Raw genomic sequence first — 22,602 nt, 5'->3', positions numbered from 1 at the left:
TATAATTTGAAAGACATTACCTAGAGTGATATGTGAAGCTAACATATAGCTCCTATGTAAAGCTATAGAACTGATAAAATTTCCCAGGCAAGTGAAGAGAAAGCAGAAATCTGAACTAAAACTAAATTATGGAAAACTAAGACATATTGGTTCAGAAAAAGGATGAGGAACCAGCAATAGAGACTAAGTAGAGACCTACAGAGAGAAGGAAAACCTTGTGGTATTACAAAGCAAGAGAAGAGGGGGTTTACATTTGAGGATGAGTATGTCGCATGCTGGTGGGAAGTGATGCACAACAAAGAAAAACACATCCACTGGATTTGACAACCCAGTCACTGTGGGTGAGCATGATACTTCTCTCTCAAGGTGATCTACTACAGAGGGGAGAAAATAAATGAAACAAGAAACTAGAAGGGAGGAGATTAAGGGAGGGGATTCTTTGTAAACTGAGAAAATTTCAACTATTTATGAAAATTGTAATAATCTCATGGAGAAAGAAATGCCAGTGATGGAGGGAATGACTCAAATTTAAGAAGGCACAGGGACAGTGAGGTGAGAGGAAGGGCTACTCCAGAAGGACACTCCTCCACCCCAGCAGGAGAGAGAGGAAACACTGGGTTTTAAGTAGGATTTTGAATTTGCAGTTGGGAAAACAAGTAATCTCCCTCTGGTGACTTTTATTTCACGGAGGTCATTAGCTGAAAATGAGGAAATGAGAAGCATGTACAGAAGTGTGAGTGACAAAAATTATCAATTAAGCATTAAGGAGATTACAAGATGTAGTGTACTAGAGAAATGTGAAATTTCTGGGGTGATGCTGAGTGCCCAATTGGCAATGTTAATCATGAATTTTTAGTGATACCATCTGTCTACTGTGTGATTTTTCTCCATAATGTTTTCCAACTCAATTAAATTCTGATTAAATGTTCATGTTTATGATTACATTTGCTTTGGCTCCTGAAGAAAATATAATATTCATAACTGTTGTTTAAAAATTAACTGGAACCAATCAATATTCATATTCTCCTTTACTAATTTACCACAAACTATGGTTTTCTTTTATACCAAATCTATAGACCCCATCTCATAAATTTCAATTAGAGTATTTTTTAAAAGTGAGGAAAAGCTTCATTTTCAAAGATTCAAACCTGAGTTAATTCGGAATCATCTCTTTGACTTGCAACAATTAAATAATCTTGACTGTTTGAAGTAAAATACCTTACTTGAGAACTTTCAGAAATAATGATTGTTTGCACCTGCAAGGAAGACAGAAGAGTGGGAATAAAAATTTAAAGATTTTAACTCAGAAAGGCACTAAATATGATATTAATGAATTAGTATTTGATGTTCAAGACTCGAAAAACTCTTCTGATTGCTCAGTATGCATATATCATAAGTATATATCATTTCAAGCAAGACAAAACAGCCCTGGGTTAAGATACCTGCTACAATTTGTATCAACTTGCAAAAGGTCCTTCTACTCATTAACATAGAAGACGCATTGTCATCCTTTTACAGTCTTACAAATCTTAGTTTCTTTTATGTAGAGCAATCTATGGATAAAATGAAGATTTATTTTTTACCAAGAATAACTGGAATCCAGATGTGAAGGTATATACACTGTTTACAGAAGACTTCTCTTCATTTCCTTCTTCATGAGTAATTACGAAGTAGGGGGAAAGACCAATATTAAAGGCCTCACAAGTTTTAGGATTTTGTATATTTAAATCCTAGGAAATGAGAAGTACGAACAACAGTAACGCATGACGCATCTCAAATTTACTTGTACATTTTATTTTGTGCACTGTGAAAAGAAAAAGTGATGTTTACCTTAACTGGAATAAAAATTCCTTGCCATCGGTAAATAGTAAATGATGATTTTCTTAACATTACACCATATACTGAATCTTCCAAAGTAAAGGAACACCAGCCAGAAGCTGGCTTGTCCAAAAAACTTTGAAATATGGAAAAGACAACATCCATTCCCCCTAAAAAACATAAATCATTATTTGCCAGTGTACAATCCCTTCCAAATTTTATCTACTCTAATTTATTATTTAAACAGTGAGACTAATGACTCCATTATAAATGAATTCCCCATGGGTGTGTGTGCGCCCGCCCGTGTGTAAGACAGAAGAGACAGGCTAGAAAACTTAAAAATAGTAACTAAAAGTAACAATTTTAAATAGCCAGTAGAGTACTAATACTTCATTCTATAGTCATAAAACTTCCCCAAGATCTATCTAAATATAAATACTTGCTAACTGGATTTTTAAAGGGACATATGCTAAAACATGTTTTCTTTCTTTCTTTTCTTTTTTCCAGCACTGGGGATTGCATGCTAGGCAAGACCTCTGCTACTGAGCCACAGTCCAAGCCCCTCTCCCACCCTTTAAAACTCTTTTCTGGTATCTGCATTCCCCTGTGTTTCTCCAAATCCTCTTTGTGAGATCACTCTGTTATCCCTAGCCATTCAATCTGAGCCTTTTCAAAGTTCAGTCTGGGTCTTCTTTCCTTTTCTGTCTATAGTTCCTTTTTTCAGATTGTTAAATCAATTTCCAAGACTTTAAAAACAATAACACATGTAAAGAATCCTAAACCTATCTGCCAGCAGAGACCTTCCTTTGAGTATAAACACCTTTTCAAGAGTAATTCAAAGGTAATATGTGGTAAAACGCATTTATTTTAATTCCCTCACCAAAACAATACCTAGCCTCGTTTCCGAAATCTCCTTCTTAGTCAGTGGCAAGACACTCTATCCAACCACACAAGTTGAGGAACTAGGAGTCATCCCAGGTCTCACCCTCACCCTGGCACCCAGTCCATCACCTGCTCTAAGCTTCCATCATCTGTTGCCTTTTTGCTCATCTCCCTATATCCTTTCTTGTCTGCTACACCAATCAATTCTTTACCCGGTCCTAAGAATAACCCTTCAATATATGCAAACATGGTCATACCACACCACTCTCCCCATACCTAAACCACTCAAAGGTTTTCCATTAACTCAAGGATAAAAGATTGACATCCATAAAATATTTTTCAAGTTCTTTAACGATCTGCACTTGTCCAGCAAGTTCAATATTCTCCCCTATTTCTATGCACCCTATTCACTCAGGTTCTTCAATTACAACATATCCTTTTATGCCTGAGTCTCCTGCTTAGCTTCCCATTCTTGTCTCCCATGTTTCTCCAACCCAGTTCTTTGTATAATTGACCCCTACAGATTGATTTTTACTTATTTATTTTGGCACACCTTAAATTCTAAGCTCCATGAGCTCAGTACCATGCCTAGCACATGCTAGGCACTCAGTAAATATTCATGGATATAGTCATAGAATTTGATATCTGTTCTTCATTTTTAATAAATCCATAAGATACAATTCATGGGAATAATGTAAATCTTCTACAGATCAAATTTCTGAGTTACAGCATTTTGTTCTTAGAAGAAACTAAACATACTCATGCCAAAGGCTGTTTCAGATATCGTCTCCCACTCCACACTCACAGTTAAATCAATGCCATTAGTACGTGACACATTTAAGTATACTGTTCTGTTGGCTTCTTCGATATCTATAGAAGCGGCTCTAAAATTGTGGAAAGCAGAAAAAGAGTATAATTTCTACATATTTAAAATATATGTCACATTACCAGCATATGCTTAATATGCTTCTAAATTTATACAACCCAAATGACATGCACAAATTTGATACATGAAGGAGACTAGATGGGTGCTTGAAAATATTCATTTATGGAATTTTTTTAAGTACAAATGCAACACTCTGATAATAAAATACTGAAGATCAGTACTTTAACATTATACATTTTAAAACAGAAATAAAATTGTCTTTTCTGAATTTCTTCACATATAAATCAAAAACATATGACAGCAAAAATTACTCAGGAAATTCTTAGTATATGAATAAAACTAAATCTCTTAAAATATTTTAAGATATAAAATACAAATGTCAGTTTCCAGAGGAAATTTTATAACTAAAATCATTTTAATATATGTTTGAGGAGTTGATTATTTGGCTTTGGTGACCAGGTATATTTCATATTAGTTCTTACTTTTTATTTCCTCAAACCACAAAATAGTGTAGGCCTTTCCCTGGAAATGTGAACTATAAGAAAATAAGAATTATACTGACAACTTAATGCAGGACATGTTTAGGCCTTTCATGTTCCCTGTTATGAGAGAGCTTATAGACTCTCTGGATCTGTCTTCTGGAGTTCATTTTAAAAGTCCCTTTTACAAAAATCACACCTCAATTTTCTTTTGCATTTTCTTATGTCAAAAATTATTCCTTCCTTATTTTCAGAAGTGATTTTCCTTATAAATAAACTATACCTATTTTCAACAGCAGAAATACTGAACAGCCCCAAAGGGGCCTGGTTTTGCAAAACTGTGATCAAGGTTTGAACCTGCGCCCCTAGTCTAGCACCTCCCGTCGGATTAAACAAGGTGCAAACAAAATGCTCATCCATTTCTGGTTCTGTGTCTAATATGGCAGAAATGTGCAGGGCCTGAAAACAAAATAGAAAAGTAAAGTTACTAGAATAGAATATGTTTGCAAAACACATACAGAGACATTTTTGACAACAAAATAATGTCTGTTAACAAATAGCACCTCTTTTTTATTTAATAATTGTCCCCATAATGTGATAGTTACAACTGTTTCATGTTACTACTTTTGGGATTTTCACTGTGGTATACTACACTAAAGTGTCTAAAAAATAGATATATATAGCATTTTTAAATAACACTGAATAAAATATTAAATTCATGTCCTCTTTTTTGATAATTTTTTATCCTTCCCTGGCTGTATAACTTCATTGATCTCATTCTAGTCTAGGATCCACTATTAAAAAGCCATAGTAGAAACAAATTAGAAACAATCCAAATGTTCAGCCACAGGAAAATGGATAAATAAATGGTGACCTGTTCAATGAAATGCTATCCAATGAAGGATCATGAGTTCAAAGTCAGCCTCAGCAATAGGAGGTGCTAAACAACTCAGTGAGACCCTATCTCTAAACAAAATACAAAAATAGGGCTGGGGATATGGCTTAGTGATCTAGTGTCCCTGAGTTAAATCCCCAGTTCTAAAAAGAAAAAAAAAAAAAAAGATCAGCTACTGATATACGCAACCATATAGATTTCAAAAATTATGTTTCATGAAAGAAGCTAAACACCAAAGAAGAGATACTATAAGGTTCTATTTATACAAAGCTCAAGAACCAGCAAAATTAGTTGATTAGAACAATTACAAAGCATTTTCCTCTTGAAAGGACAAGGGACAAAAAGGAACCATCTGGATAATAGTAATGTTAATATCTTAATCTGAGTGGTGGTATTATGGTTTGAATATGAAATGTTGTGCAAAGTCTCATGCTCAGAGGTGGACCTTTTGGAAAGTGATAAATCATGATGGCTCTGTCCTCATCAGCAGATTATCCACTGATGGCTGAATGGATTACTGGGAGGTAGGATCTACTTGCATGAAGTAGGTCACAGGGATGGGGTGGTCCTGGAAAGGTCTCTGTTCTCTCTGGCACCTTCCTCTTGCCCTCTCTTTTTCCCAGGTGCAATAAGCTGAGCAGCTTTCCTCTACCACACCCTTCTACCATGATGTTTCTACCTTGGAGCCAGCTGACATGAACTGAATCCTCTGAGACACTAAACCAAAATAAGTCTTTCCCCACTAAATTGTTCTTGCCAGTCTTTTTGGTCATAGTGATGAAAAGTTGACTAATACAAGTCCTTATATGTGTGAATGCTAAGGTTAGAATCATTAATCCATACACTTATAATTTGTTCGTTTTACTGTTTATACTTCAAAATAAAAATATGGAACAAAAGCAGTTACATGAACCAAAAATTTTTATTTAATCCAATTTGCTCTAATGTTTAATTTACCAAATGAACACAAAGGTCTGCTTAAATATACTCTGAGAAAAAGACACAAAAAATTAAAATGAAAAACAACTTTAAATGTATTTTAAATTACAAAAAGAAAAAGTGTGAATAAAAGCAATGGCAAATTTTAATGTGCTTCAGATTTAAACTTTTATATATTTCATGATTTGAGTGTCTTTGAAGAAATCAATTAAAGGTTTTAAATTTGTAAGAACATTTAAAAAATGAACATGAAAATATGTTGAACTTTACAAAAACATCATTGAGAAAATTATTTGATTGTTAGATGAATTATTTTAGATGAAAGAGCTGTAAATGTATTTCTTTAAAGCAATATTTTAGCTAGCTTGAAAAATGTCTACAGATAATGCAATGAACTAATTTAAACTTCAACTATATTTTTAAAACTAAATTTTATCAGAAGGAAGAGAAAATTAATATATAGAAAAATAAGTAAGGATAGATCACATTTATAATTAATCTCAAATTCAGCATTTTTTCTTCAAAAAACTAAATTACACTCCATTTATGTATGATCTATCAAATGCATTCTACTGTCATACACAACTAATCAGAATAAAAAATTAAGAAAAAAATAAAATAATTTTCAGAAAAAAATCTATTCTTATTTTCAAGGCTGAAATAAGTAATTACATCCTGTTCAATTAAAATGTGGCAAAAAGAAATGACTGACTGAAGCTGGAAGTTTCTTTTGGCTTATGCTTTACAGACAATATAAAGTGAAGTATACCATTGAAATAAGTTTGGAATTTAAAATAACAATACGTGTAAATAAAATAAAAATATTTTTATTATTTAGATATTTCTCTATTAACAGCAAATTTCTTCAGTTTTCTCTATACATATTATATAGCACATTATCACTTCTTTTATAGTAATCTAATCATGTCTTTACCTCTCACCTAAGCTGGAAGTATTTTTTTCTTATTTTGAAGATGCAGAGAAAAACATTTTGTAAATATTAAAGATATAAGCTTTCATTCTCATTAAAGTTTCATACTGTACCTTGAATCGAACACCTTCTTCTAATACAATATAGCCTTTGGAAGGAGTCAGATCCTTAGACTCTGTTGAAGAATTCATTTCGGTCACGATGAACTGAACTGTCACAGTTCCAAACAATCCTCGGGCAGGTTCCCGAACGATGTACAATACTGCAATGCTCTCCTGCACATAGAGAGCTGCTGGCTCTCTTAGGAAAAAGTGCTCACTGTTGTTAAACGACAGAACTCCAGGGCCATCATCATTAGCAAGGATGGTAACTACAGCTGTCAAAATAAAAATAGCCAATGATAAATGAAAATAAGAAGGGTTATAAATGCTGAAAAGAGTGTGTATGTTTCATGGGAAAGTAGGCCAACTCTCAACCTAAAGTGATCATTTTAAGAGTACCTTTTCCTTTAAAAAAAAATAAAATAAAATGAGGGGTGATTTTAAAGCATTATATAAAATTCCATAGTCCCTCATTATATGAAAGTACTTTACAATCCTGGAACGGAAGGCAGGTTTTCAGTCTGATAGGATGATACCTCTCAGAAGCCAACAAAACAGACTAAACTTATTGATGAAACAGTGTGAACATTTCCAGAAAATACAGAAACAAAGACACTGATGGCTGCCAGCATGCTACTGTTCAACAATGTCCTGAGGTTATCTGTCAGGCAAAAGTAAGAGTAATGAAAGTTCAGAACTTTCATTCCTAAATGAAATGCTTGTCTATGAAGAAGATGCAAGAAAAAGTTATCATATTATAAGAGTTCAAAATATAAATTTAGAAGAGATTGAAGATAGTGGAAGAGAGGAAGGCTGCAATTTCAGTTGCTCCATGACTCCAGATTCAAGTAGCAGGAGAACCTCTTCTCAGCACAGTGGGAACTCACTGAAATTCAATATTAGACAGTCAGAATCTCTTAGAAACTCAAAAATGCAGGTGCATTGAACAAAAAACAAGAAAGAGTACATTGGAGCCAGTTAGTTGAAGCAGCAGCAGCAGCACAAGTTCACCACAGAAGGGAGAGAGAATATATATAGAGAAATACGATAGACAAATTTGGCATGAAAAAAATCTGCAGATGAGGAAAACAGTCTTAGTTTAGTTATCCAGAGGCTGTACAACAAGCTGTTGTTTAAAAAGTGCTCTGTTTCTCTCAACTGGCAAGGGGAGATAAGGTGGAAGCTATCTTGAGGAGGCCACCTTGCAGTTTGCTAGTGCAGAAGCCTGCAATATCACAGCAAGCACTGCCAAACTATCCCAGCATGTGGCCAGCCCAAGGTGTACCTAGAAGAACGTGTGTGCAAGAGTCTCAGAGAATATTGTACCCATGTGATTCAAGTAAGAAATACAGAGGGGAGTGCAACTCACTATCCCTTTGAGTCTGATGGCTCACATGACCAGCTGAAGAGGGTCAGGAAATGGAACAAGCAGGTGTGAATACACATAGGAACTAAGTGTGGGAAGGCCACATTTGTGGGCAGCAGTGTGTAAGACCTGTGGAGGGATGAGACACCTGAGGAGGATTGACTTTCCTGTCATGCAAGAAGAATTCTTAGGAGATTCCTGAGATCCTAGCAGAGATTGACATTGGCCTGGAAGTAGGAATGTGTGATCTGTATTCCAGGGGGAAAAAGACACCCAACAAAGTCCCTAGGCCCTGATTAGACCTAAACCCCAGCCACCAGAACTCCACTATTAGAACTGTGCAGAAGTCCCACGCTCAGAGTCAATCCTTTCTGTCTTTATAAAACTCCAATTGACAGTACTTTCCATTCCTTCTTATCTTACAGCAGTGAGAAGGGAAGCTGAGAGCTATTTCAAACAACTTCGGTTTTAGGACAATCCAGTGGGCAGCTTAGTAAACAACACATAAAGGGGAAGGAGTTAACCCCCAACCTTTGCTCTGTCTCTTACTCTCAATTCAAAGCCCAAAAAGAAATAGAATGACAGTTGGGCATAGGCACTGACCATTCACCTTCATCAACAGTTTTAAACACCTTAGTAAAGACAATTCTTTTAAGTGTGCATGTGTATATGTGGTCTTGCTGGAGTAATTGGTTGGTTGATGGACATACATACATACTTACATTTGTTTCTCTTTTATATCAGTTTTGGGATTTTTTTAAACATGGTTATTTTTCCTTGAATTGTTCTTTAGGGGTTAGTGTTTTTGTTTTGTTTCTTTTGGTTTTCTTTCTTTTTTACTTATTTCTCTTTCTCTCCTTTCTTGACACTCTAGCAGTCAAAATTCTCTTGTTCTTTTTCTCTCTCTTTATCTTTTTTGTCCTCCTCCTTTACAGCCATCATTTGCAATATCTCTTCTGTATTTTCTGTTTACATTTTGAATATTCTAAATTTTCTATTACCTTCCTATTACATTTGACTTTCTCTTAGTGAACTGTATTTTTAATATCTTTTATAAAAATTTGGTTTATTTATTTCATGTTGGTGTAGTTATTAGTACTGTGACTGGCATAGTTGATGCCTACTATTTAATGCCAGATGTAGGTCACAAAAATTTATTGATTTTTGTGCATGCAAACTATTGACCCCACCATTCCTTTTTGGTGGTAATTAATGTTGTAGCAGACACCAGGATTTTTATTTTAATGCTGTGTATGTTTACATTGGTTGTTCCTATTGTTTGTTTCCCCCTTTTCTATGAGGTGCTGAGAACCTATAGGGACACTACAAATTCACAGGGTAGATACTCTGCTGAATTAAATCCAGTCAAGAGACAGTGCACCTTTCTCCATACACTCAAATTTCAGTGATACCTTAATACAAAGAACAGAAGAGAGAAAACACCCAAACTAATGACCAGGCACCAAGTATGAATGGTTGGCAAGACCCTCAGTTCCCACTCATGGATATCTACTCCTACAGGTAAAAGAGAAAGAACCTAAACAAAAGCTGTGGATATCAAACCTACAAGCAGTCTCAATCTAGTTCAATCAAGAGTATTTTGGCAAGAGAAGACTGTACTCTCATAAGTCCCACACCGAAGACTAGAAGAGAAACATATCCAAATAGATGCATAAAATCCAACACAGGAATACAAGAAAGATGAAAAATAGGTAACATGACACACCCTAAAGTTCATAATTCACCAAAAACTGACTCCAAAAATAATGAATTAAATGATATATCAGATACAGAATTCAAAAGAATGGCTGTAAAAAAGATCAATGAATTCCAAGAGAATACACACACATACACATGCACACCACACACACACACACAAAATAAATGAATTAAGAAAGTCAGTACAGAATGTGGTTAAGAAACACAATGAGGAGATAAAGATATTGCAAAAGAACCAAACAGAAATCTTGGAAATGAAAGATACAATAAATCAAATAAAATGTTCAGTTAAAAGTCACTCTAATAAAGTAGACTACATTGAAGACAGAATCTCAGACTTGGAAAACAAAGTGGATTGCTTTGTAGATTCAGCGAGTATTAAAGAAAAGAAAATTAATTACAATTACCAGACTATGCCAGAACTTTGGGAAAAGATTGAGACCAAGTATAAGAATTATTAGAACTGAAGAGGATTGTGAGATGTAAGTTAGTTGGATGGATACCTCTATAGAAAAATAATAACAGAAAGTTTTCAAAACTTCAAACTAAGATGGACATCCAAATATAGGATGCACTCAGAACCCCAAATAGACAAGACCCAAAAAGAACCTCTCAACAACACATTATAATTAAAATGCCTAACCTACAGAACAAGGATATAATTTTAAAAGCCTGAAGAGAAAAATGTCAGGTTACATTTAGAGGCAAGCCATCAGAATTATTTTTGATTTCTCAGCACAAACTCTGAAATTCAGGAGGACTTGAAATGATGCCCTCCAAGTCCTGAAAGAAAATAACTGTCAACCAATAATGTTATATCTAGAAAAATCTATCCTTCAGAATCAAAAAAGAAATAAAAACCTTCTAAGATAAGCAGAAACTAAAAGAATTCATGATTACTAAACCAGCCATACAGAAAAAAAACCAGCTTAAAGAATTATCAAAAGAAGAAATTCATGTGTGCCATTCAGTACAGAAGAAAAGAAAAGCAAATCCCAGAGTTCAAAAATAAATAAACCTCATTCAAAGAGTAGCTAAGCAAACAAGGAATAGGATCAAATTAAACATTAAAAAGCAAATCAAAATTATAGGAAATAATAAATATCTCTCTATAATAACACTGAATATGAATGATCTTGATTCTGTAATTAAAAGACATAGGCTGGTACAATGAATTGAAAAACAAAACCCAACTATATGTTGTTTACAAGAGACTCACCTTACAGGCAAAAGACAGCCACAGGCTGAAAGCAAAAGGATGGAAATTGATATACCATGTGAATGGAGGCTGAAAGAAAGCAAGAGTAGCTACTCTCATATCTAATAAAGCAGATTGCAAAAGAAAATTAATCAAAAGAGAAAAAGAAGGTCACTTCATACTGCTAAAGGGAATGATCCAGCAAGGAGAAATAATGAAAGTAAATATTTATGTCCCAAATGTGAATACATCTAATTACATAAAAGTGACACTTGCCTAATTAAAACCTCAGATAGAATCCCAGTAATATAATACTGGGTGATTTCAAAACAACTCTTTCACCAATAGATAGGTAATCCAGACATAAATTCAGTAAAGACTCGTTGGAACTGAAAAATATTATAAATAAAATGGACTTAAAAAACGTCTATAGAATAGTTCATACAACAACAGACCAACACACCTTCTTCTCAGTGTCTCATGGAACATTCTCCAAAATAAACCATATTTTAGGACACAAAGTAACTCTTAGCAAAAACAAACAAACAAAAAACTGATAAAATTCCTTGCATCTTATTAGATCATAATGGAATGAAATTAGAAAATAACACAACCAAAACAAACAAATTATATTAACACATGGAGATTGAAAAATACACTTTTGAATGATGAATGGGTGATAGAATAAATCAGCAGAAAAATTTTTAAATTCCTAGATTCAAATAAGAATAATGATACAAAATACTAGAACCTTTGGGATACTTTGAAGTCAGTTCTAAGAAAGTTTATAGCTATGAGTGCCTACATAAGAAAATCAGGAAGATCCCAAATAAACAACTTAATGATGCATCTCAAGGTCCTTGAAAAAAGAAGAAAAAAACAATTGTAAAACCAGTAGAGAGAAGAAAATTAAGATCAGAGTCCAAATCAATGAAACTGAGAATTTAAAAAAATGATCATTGAAAAGAAGAGCTGGTTCTTTGAAAAGATAAGCAAGATCAACAAGCCCTTAGCCAAACTATTCAAAAGAAAAAGAAAGAAGACTCAAATTTTAAAAATTAGAGATAAAAAGGAGAAATCATCAGAGACATCACAAAAATCCAGGGCATCATTAGGGACTTTTTTGAAAACTTATACTCTAATAAATTGGAAAACCGAGAAGAAATGGATACCTTTCTAGAAATGTTGGACCTATCAAAATTGAATCAAGAGGACATAGAAAGCCGAAACAGACCAATAGCTACAACTGAGATAGAAGCAGTAATAAAAAAAAGAAAAGCCCAAGACCAAATGGATTCTCAACTGAACTCTACCAGATCTTTTAAGAACTAATGCCAATGCCTCTCAAATTATTCCAATAAATACAAAGGGAGGGAAAATTTCTATATTCATTATATGAAGCCAGTGTCACCCTTATATCAAAGTGAGAAAAGAACATACCAGATAACTGAGCAACCCCGCCTCACCCCTGCACCTAGCTCGGTGCCATCACTGATTGGTCGCAGTTGCGGAGCGAGCTGGCAGACAAGTCAGGCTGCTTGCATAGCGGAGGTAGCAGGTGGGCACCCAACCTGCCAGCCTTGTGGAGCTGGGCGGAGGGTAGCAAACCCACCCAACCACCAGGCCAAATACAGACACCACCACTGAATAACCCCACCCGACAACGACGCTGAGGTTTGTCACCATCACGGAGCTAGACAGAGGCTTCTTTATAGGCTGGTACAGGCATTTTGAATTACTCCTGAGGGCGTGGCCATCATCATTGGAAGGGCAACTCCCTTCCTGAGACACATACAGGAGGCTAGAGGACCCTTGACAAGACCCAGGAGCCAAGAAGACGATGTATTGAGAGACTTGGGACCAACTCAGAGCCACCAGGGAATATACCCCACCTGAAGGCCACCACTCCTAGAAGGCCAGCTTCCTAGGGGGACACCGCATTATCAAGTTCCTCCAAGACTTCAGGCTACTGAAGGCTAAGAGGTGAGTTATTGGAAATCTACAGAGACAATATTAGTCAATAGAGGATATCTGCAATATCCCAGAGTTTCACTATTAGAGGGGTAGGACCTGAACAATGAGAAAACAAGGGAAGAAAATGTCCCAAACAAACCTAGATGGTATAGCAATAAAATATAATGACAGCATGGCAGAAGAAATGACAGAAAGGGAGTTCAGAATGTACATATTAAAACGATCAGGGAAGCAAATGAGGAGATGAAAGAGCAAATGCAGGCATTGAAGGATGAGATGAAAGGGCAAATGCAGGCATTGAATGATCACACCAATCGACAGTTAAAAGAGCAAATACAGGAAGCAAAGGATCATTTCAATAAAGAGTTAGAGATATTGAAAAAAACAAACAGAAATCCTTGAAATGAAGGAAATAATAAACAAAATTAAAAACTCCATAGAAAGCATAACCAATAGGATAGAACACCTGGAAGACAGAACCTCTGATATTGAGGACAAAATATTTAACCTTGAAAACAAAGTTGAACAAACAGAGAAGATGGTAAGAAATCATGAACAGAATCTACAAGAATTATGGGATATCATGAAAAGGCCAAATTTAAGAATTATTGGGCTTGAGGAAGGCTTAGAGAAACAAACCAAAGGAATGAACAATCTATTCAATGAAATAATATCAGAAAATTTCCCAAATCTGAAGAATGAAATGGAAAATCAAGTACAAGAGGCTTATAGGGCTCCAAATACACAAAATTACAATAGGCCCACACCAAGGTACATTATTATGAAAATACCTAACATACAAAAAAGACAGAATTTTAAAGGTTGCGAGAGAAAAGAATCAAATTACATTCAGGGGGAAACCAATACGGATATCAGCAGATTTTTCAATCCAGACCCTAAAAGCTAGAAGGGCCTAGAACAACATTTTTCAAGCTCTGAAAGAAAACATATGCCAAATAAGAATCTTATACACAGCAAAACTTACCTTCAGATTTGACAATGAAATAAAATCCTTCCACGATAAACAAAAACCAAAAGAATTTTCAAAAAGAAAGGCGGCATTACAGAATATTCTCAGCAAAATATTCCATGAGGAAGAGATTAAAAACAACAATGTAAATCAGCAAAGGGAGGAACTACCCTAAAGGAACAACCAAATAAAGGAGAAACCAAGTCATGTCAAAAAAAAAAAATGAGTCAAATGACAGGGAATACAAATCATATCTCATAATAACCCTGAATGTTAATGGCCTGAACTCATCAATCAAAAGACATAGACTGGCAGATTGGATTAAAAAGAAAGATACAACAAATTGCTGCCTGCAAGAGACTCATCTCATAGAAAGAGATACCCATAGACTAAAGGTGAAAGGATGGGGAAAAACATGCCATGCACATGGACACAGCAAAAAGCCGGAGTATCCATCCTCATATCAGATAATGTGAACTTCAAGCCAAAGGTACTTAGAAGGGAAAAAGAGGGACATTTCATACTGCTTAAGGGAAGCATAAATCAGCAAGATATAACAATCAGAAATATCTATGCCCCAAACAGTGGCTCATCCATATACATCAAACAAATTCTTCTCAATGCCAGAAATCAAATAGATCACAACACAATAATAGTAGGTGATTTTAACACACCTCTCTCACCACTGGACAGATCCTCCAAACAAAAATTGAACAAAGAAACCATAGATCTCAAAAACACAATCAATAATTTAGACTTAACGGACATTTATAGAATATACCATCAAACAAAGAGCAAATACACTTTCTTCTCAGCATCACATGGATCCTTCTCTAAAATAGATATATTATGTCACAAAGCTACTGTTAGCAAATACAAGAAGATAGAGATACTACCTTGTATTCTATCAGATCATAATGGATTGAAATTAGAAATCAATGACAGAGTAAAAAACAGAAACTACTCCAATACCTGGAGATTAAATAATACGCTATTGTATGATGAATGGATAACAGAAGACATCAGGAAGGAAATTAAAAATTCTTAGAGGTAAATGAGAACAAAGAAACAACATATCAAAATCTATGGGACACTATGAAAGCAGTTCTTAGAGGAAAATTTACTTCATGGAGCACATTCAATAAAAGAAGAAAAAAATCAACAAATAAATGACATAACACTATGGCTCAAAGCCCTAGACAAAGAAGAACAGAGCAACATCAAAAGTAGTAGAAGAAGGGAAATAGTTAAAATCAGAGCTGAAATCAATGAAATTGAATCAAAAGAAACAATAGAAAAAATTGACAAAATAAATAGTTGGTTCTTCGAAAAAATAAACAAAATTGATAAACCCTTAGGCACACTAACAACAAGAAGAAGAGAGAAAACGAAAATTACTAAAATTCGGAATGAACAAGGAAATATCACAACAGACACAATTGAAATACAAAACATAAAGTGAAGCTATTTTGAAAATATATACTCCAACAAAATAGAAAATCTCAAAGACATCAACAGGTTTCTAGAGACATATGAATTACCTAAACTGAACCAGGAGGACATAGACAATTTAAATAGACCAATTTCAAGTAATGAAATAGAAGAAGTCATCAAAAGCCTACCAACAAAGAAAAGTCCAAGATCAGATGGGTTCTCTGCCGAGTTCTACAAAACCTTTAAAGAAGAGCTCATTCCAATACTTGTCAAAGTATTTATCATGAAATGAAGAGGAGGGAACCCTCCCAAACTCATTCTATGAAGCCAATATCACCCTGATACCTAAACCAGACAGAGACACATCGAGGAAAGAAAATTTCAGACCAATATCCTTAATGAATATAGATGCAAAAATTGCAAATCGCATACAAAAATATATTAAAAAGATAGTGCACCACAATCAAGTGGGTTTTATCCCAGGGATACAAGGTTGGCTCAACATCCGGAAATCAATAAATGTAATTCACCATATTAATAGACTTAAAGTCAAGAAGCACATGATTATTTTGATAGATGCAGAAAAAGCATTTGATAAAATACAGCATCCCTGCATACTCAAAACACTGGAAAAAATAGGGATAGTGGGAATATTCCTTAATATTGTAAAGACCATCTCTGCTAAGCCCATGGCCAATATCATTCTAAATGGTGAAAAACTAAAAGCCTTCCCCCTAAAAACTGGAACAAGGCAGGGATGCCCTCTTTCCCCACTTCTATTCAACATTGTCCTCGAAATTATAGCCAGAGCAATTAGACAGACCAAGGAAATTAAAGGTATACGAATAGGAAAAGAAGAACTCAAGACCAGAGACCCTGCATCTTGTAGAAGAAAAAGTAGGTCCAAATCTTCAACTTGTTGGCTTAGGATCAGATTTCCTTAACAGGACTCCCATAGCACAAGAAATAAAGGTGAGAATCAATAACTGGGACAGATTCAAACTAAATAGCTTTCTCTCAGCAAAGGAAACTATCATCAATGCAAAGAGAGAGACTACAAAGTGGGAGAATATCTTTGCCACTCATACTTCCGATAGAGCACTCATTTCCATAATATATAAAGAACTCAAAAAACTCTACACCAAGAATACAAATAACCTAATCAACAAACGGACTAAGGAATGAACAGACATTTCACGGAAGAAGATCTACAAGCAATCAACAAACATATGAAAAAATGTTCACCATCTTTAGTAATAAGAGAAATGCAAATCAAACCTACCCTAAGATTCCATCTCACCCCAATCAGAATGGCGATTATCAAGAATACAAGCAACAATAGGTGTTGGTGAAAATGTGGGGAAAAAGGTACACTCATACATTGCTGGTGGGACTGCAAATTAGTGCAGCAACTCTGAAAGCAGTTTGGAGATTCCTTAGAAAACTTGGAATGGAACCACCATTTGACCCAGCTATCCCACTCCTTGTCCTATACCCAAAGGACTTAAAATCAGCATACTACAGAGATACAGCCATATCAATGTTCATAGCTGCTCAATTCACAATAGCCAAATTGTGGAACTAACCTAGATACCCTTCAATTGATGAATGGATAAACTGTGGCATATATATACCATGGAATATTACTCAGTTGTAAAGAATAATAAAATCATAGCATTTGCAGGCAAATGGATACAGTTGGAGAATATCATGCTAAGTGAGATAAACCAATCTCAAAAAAACCAAAGGACGAATGATCTCACTGATAAGCAGATCATGACACATATAGGAGGTGGGAAGGGGGCAAGAATGGAGGAAGGAGGACTCTATAGAGGGATAAGAGGGGTGGAAGGGGTGGGGGGGAAATAACAGAATGAATCAAAAACTATTAGCCTAGGTAAATGTATGATTACACAAATGGTATGCCTCTAGTACTAGAGAAACAAGATGTATCCCATTTGTTTACAATAAAAATGAATTTTAAAAAAGAACATATCAAGGAAAGAAAAAGAAAACTACAGACCAAGATTGCTGATGAATTTAGATGTAAAAATCGTTAATAAAATATTAGCAAATCATATTAAACAACATATTAAGAAGATTATCATCATAAGCAAGTTGATTTTTCCCTGTGATGCAAGGATGGTTTATCAAGGGCAAATCAGAAGTGTAACTTACCATGTAAACAGAATTAATGACAAAACTCACTTGAGTCATCTCAACAGAAACAGAGAAAGCATGTGACAAAATTTAGCACTCACTCATGATTAAAAAAAAAAAACCTGAAGAAACAAGAGATGGACAGAACCTACTTCAACATCATAAAGGCTAGATACCAAAGGAAAAAAGAAATCCAAAGTCAATACCATAGTGAGTGTGGAAAAATGGAAAACATTTCTTTTAAAATCCAGAGAAAGACAAGAACTCCTTGTCAATGTAGTATGAGAAATTATAGCCAGAGCAATTAAGCAAGAGAAAAAAATAAAAGAGATAAAAATAGGAAAGGAAATGATACCGTTCTATAGTTAGAAGATCTAAAAGGCTCAATCAGGAGACTGCTGGAGCTAATATATAAACTCAGTGAAGTAGGAAGCTATAAAATCAATATATAAAATCAATGGCTTTCCTACCCACCAATAATGAATCTAATGAGAAAGAAAACAGAAATATATCCCATTCACAATAGTCTCAAAAAAAAAAAAAAACCCTAGGAATAAATCTAAACAAGGAGATGAAGGACATGTACAATAAAAAGTATTGAACAGTGAGGGATAAATTGAAGAAGACACAAGAAGATGTAAAGGTTCTCTGGAGTCTGACATTCTTAAGATCCATCTCTAGGCTCCCTCTCCTATGCTCAGAGTACCACTTTCTCTGCAGTGCTGGTGCTAGAAGATTATTAAGGGGAACACTTGATGCCATGAAAGAGAAGAAATCAACATTACTACAAGTCTGTGCCTGGATTAGAGGAATTGTGGAGGACACTATTAATTAGTTTTTGTTTTTCCTAAGGTTGATTAGTATATGTATTTTCTCTAAAGCGATTATGGGAAATAGAGTTTAGTATTTCGTCTCAAACTGGTGCTGATACTGGCAACAGAAAAGGCACATGTTGACTGAAAGTATTGAAAGTTGAATATTCACCCAGTCTGTGGCCCTTAAGACAAAGCAGCTCATTAAATAGTTGCTAGAATAAAGAGAAAAGCAATAACCCGTCACACAGATGGGAAGACATACAAGTAGCATAAAAGAGTAAGGGCACAAACACAAATCACTCCAAAGAGCCCACAACACTTAAAATTGATACCATTGATACCACCATGGAGGAAATTTCAGAGAAAATATTTAGAAAGTACATAGTTAAAATGCTCAATGCGTTAAAAGAAAATGTAAGGAATTAACTTAGAGAGAAAATACAGGAGGCGAAAGACCATTTCAATAAAAAGTTCTGCAAAAAACTCTACACCAAGAATGCAAATAATCCAATCGACAAATGAGCTAAGGAAATGAATAGACATTTCACAGAAGAAGATCTACAAGCAATCAACAAACATGGAAAAATGTTCAACATCTCAACATCTCTTATTAAAAATGTTCAACATCTCAACATCTCTTATTACACAGTAATAAGAGAAATGCAAATCAAAACCACCCTAAGATTCCATCTCACCCCAATTAGATTGGCGATTATCAAGAATACAAGCAACAACAGGTGTTGGCGAGGATGTGGGGAGAAAGGTACACTCATACATTGCTGGTGGGGCTGCAAATTAGTGCAGCCACTCTGGAAAGCAGTGTGGAGACTCCTTAGAAAACTTGGAATGGAACCACCATTTGACCCAGCTATCCCACTCCTTGGCCTATACCCAAAGGACTTAAAATTAGCATATTACAGAGATACAGCCACATCAATGTTCATAGCTGCTCAGTTCACAATAGCCAGATTGTGGCACCAACCTAGATGTCCTTCAATTGATGAATGGATAAAGAAACTGTGGTATATATATATACAATGGAATATTACTCAGCCATAAAGAATGATAAAATTATGGCATTTGCAGGCAAATGGATGAAATTGGAGAATATCATGCTAAGTGAGATAAGCCAATCTCAAAAAACCAAAGGACGAACGATATCACTAAGAAGTGGATGATGACACATAATGGGGGTGGGAGGGGTTAGTGTTAGGGTTAGAGTTAGGGTTAGGGAGGGGGGCAAGAATGGAGGAAGGAAGGACTGTATACAGGGAAAAGGGGTGGGAGGGGTGGGAGGGAAGGGAAAAATAACAGAATGAATCAAACAACATTACCCTATGTAAATTTATGATTACACAAATGGTATGCCTTTACGCCATGTACAAACAGAGAAACAACATGTATCCCATTTGTTTACAATAAAAATAAATAAATAAAGAGAAGTTCTGAAAAAGAACCAAACAGAAATCCTGCAAATGAAAGCCTCAATAAATCAAATTAGAAATTCAATTTAAAGTATCACCGATAAATTATACCACTTTGAAGAAAGATACTCGGGCCCTGAATACAAAGTATATAACCTTGAAAATAAAATTGATCATAAAGAAAAGATGTGAAGAAACTGTGAACAGAATATTCAAGAAATCTAGGATAACATTAAGAGACCAAATTTAATAATCAGTGGGGCAGACAGAGGCTCCAAAATAGAAACTAAAGGAATACACAATCTTTCCCATGAAATAATAACAGAAAATTTCCAAAATCTTGGGAATGAGATGGAATTCCAAATATAGAGCCCCAAATATACAAGATTGAAAAAGATTCTCTCCAAGAATCTCCTTGGGACTGGGGTTGTAGTTTAGTGGTAGAGGGCTTGCCTAGCACCTGTGAGGCACTAGGTTCAATCCCCAGCACCACATAATAATAAATAAATAAAAGGTATTGTGTCCATCTACAACTAAAAATATCGTTTCAAAAAAGAATCTCCTTGTCCAATAAAAGGACAAGAGAACTAAGCAGACACTTCTCAAAAGAAGAAACACAAATGGCCAACAAATATATGAAAAAATGTTCAACATCTCTAGCAATTAGGGAAATGCAAGTCAAAACTACACTGAGTATTCATCGCACTCTAGTCAGAATGGAAATTATCAAGAATACAAATAATAATAAATAAAGGATGTGCAGGGAAAGATACTCTCGTACACTACTGGTGGGACTGAAAATTAGTATAACCACTCTGGAAAGGAGATGGAGGTTCCTCAAAAAACTTGGAATAACCACAATTTGACCCATTTATACCACTCCTTAATATTTATCCTAAAAAATATCAAGTCAGCATACTATAACAATACATACATATCCATGTTTATAACAGCACAAATCACAATAGCCAAATTATGGAACCAGCATAGGTGTCCATCAATGGATGAATGGATAATTAATAGTTAAAGAAGTTGTGGGGTGTACACACACACACACACACACACACATACACAAAATGGAGTTTTATTCAGCTACAGAGAAGAATGAAATGATGTCATTTGCAGGAAAATGGATGGAACATGAGAGTATTATGTTAAGCAAAAGTCAGAAAGTCAATTGTTACATGTTTTCTCTCCTATGTGAAAGCTACAGAGGAAAAAGGAAAAGAAAAATGGGTAGGGAGGGTATCTCATGAAAATCAAAGGGAGATCACTAGAGGAGGGAAGAGGGGAGAGAAAGAAGAATCTGGGGAATGATAATAGCCAAATTGTCATATTGTTTGCCTATATGAATACATAAAAACAAATACCACCATTATATATAATGATAATAAACCAATAAAAATATGTTAAAAAACCAAAACACAAGCTTAGAATCCAGTTTTCTATTTTTTACAATTAATACAAGTATTAATAATAATTGCAACAACAACCAATACTATCAACAACTTGCTAATCAACTAATATATATATATTAACACTTTCTCAAAGCCTCCTGTGAGGCTGATTCTATTCCCAATTTACATAACCATGACCGAAGCTCAAATGGACAATACAAAGACATTCAAAAGATAGGAAGTGGCAGAGCTGGTGTACATAGCCTGTTTCAGAGCAGACATTCTTAAAGATTGTTGTATCTCTAGACATCAGCTATCACTGTTTAGAAAATATAGCAGAAAAGGGACCTCATTCACAATAGACAATGCATTTAGAAATTAACATAAAAACTGTAAGACATATATGAAGAAAATCACAACGTTTTAATGTGTGATTGTGGCAGATGCTTTCAGTGCCTCACCTATATCCCCTTGTTCCACTGTCTGTTCACTTGCAGTAGTTCTAAATGACCAATGGTCAGTCTTTCAGCATCAAGTCACATAAGAAGTCAGGCCATATCTTCTTGAGATGCCAGAGACTTAACATCCAAAAATTATCCCTAACATCTAATCAGGGATAAAAGTAAGTAAACAAATATCCCTTTTTCCATTTCAGGGTTCAGCTTAGTGGAACTTAAGTCAAAGGATTCCAGCAGGACTGAGTCTCAGTTACCCACAGCTCTACTACTCATTAGCACATTTTCCATGACATTCAGACAGATAAAAATAAATTTCACACCAAGAGTCAGTGGCTAATGGATGTCTCATTCTAAGATATGAAGGTGTTTATACATCTTAGGATAAAAAGTCATATCCTTGCCTCATGTACTGCCAGCAAAAAGCTCGCTTATATGTTAAGTAACTGAATGTAAGTCAAAACCGTGAAAATGTTAGCAAACTATAGGAAAATATTTATAGTGTTTGGGTGTCAAAGATTTACATAAATTAAATTTAAAATAATATGAGAAAATGTTACTTTAAATTTTTAAAACATTAGAATAGATGACATAATAAACTTAAAACAAGTGACAATTCAATAGAAATATTCACAAAACATTTAAGAAGAAAAGCATAAAATTCAGCAACATAAGACACAGGAAAGTGCACAAGGGATATAAACAAAAGAATCCTAAATAGAGAAAACAATCAGTGTCAAACTCACTAATTAAAAAAAA

At 34.8% G+C, this 22,602-nt stretch overlaps 1 protein-coding gene across 1 annotated transcript in view; it reads right to left on the bottom strand.

The window, feature by feature from the left end:
- Adgrv1 (adhesion G protein-coupled receptor V1) overlaps nucleotides 1–22,602 on the bottom strand; it is a 583,921-nt gene that overhangs the window by 402,826 nt on the left and 158,493 nt on the right. The window contains exons 43-48 of the mRNA XM_047556631.1: nucleotides 6,944–7,206; nucleotides 4,349–4,524; nucleotides 3,460–3,584; nucleotides 1,831–1,988; nucleotides 1,584–1,730; nucleotides 1,149–1,256 (exon numbers count right to left, since the gene is read on the bottom strand). Coding sequence (XP_047412587.1) covers nucleotides 1,149–1,256; nucleotides 1,584–1,730; nucleotides 1,831–1,988; nucleotides 3,460–3,584; nucleotides 4,349–4,524; nucleotides 6,944–7,206 — 977 coding nt within the window. The remainder of the gene's footprint in view (nucleotides 1–1,148; nucleotides 1,257–1,583; nucleotides 1,731–1,830; nucleotides 1,989–3,459; nucleotides 3,585–4,348; nucleotides 4,525–6,943; nucleotides 7,207–22,602) is intronic.

Source organism: Sciurus carolinensis, chromosome 6 (assembly GCF_902686445.1).
Source record: "Sciurus carolinensis chromosome 6, mSciCar1.2, whole genome shotgun sequence".
Lineage (NCBI taxonomy): Eukaryota > Metazoa > Chordata > Mammalia > Rodentia > Sciuridae > Sciurus > Sciurus carolinensis.
This window is presented reverse-complemented; position numbering and strand designations above follow the sequence as displayed.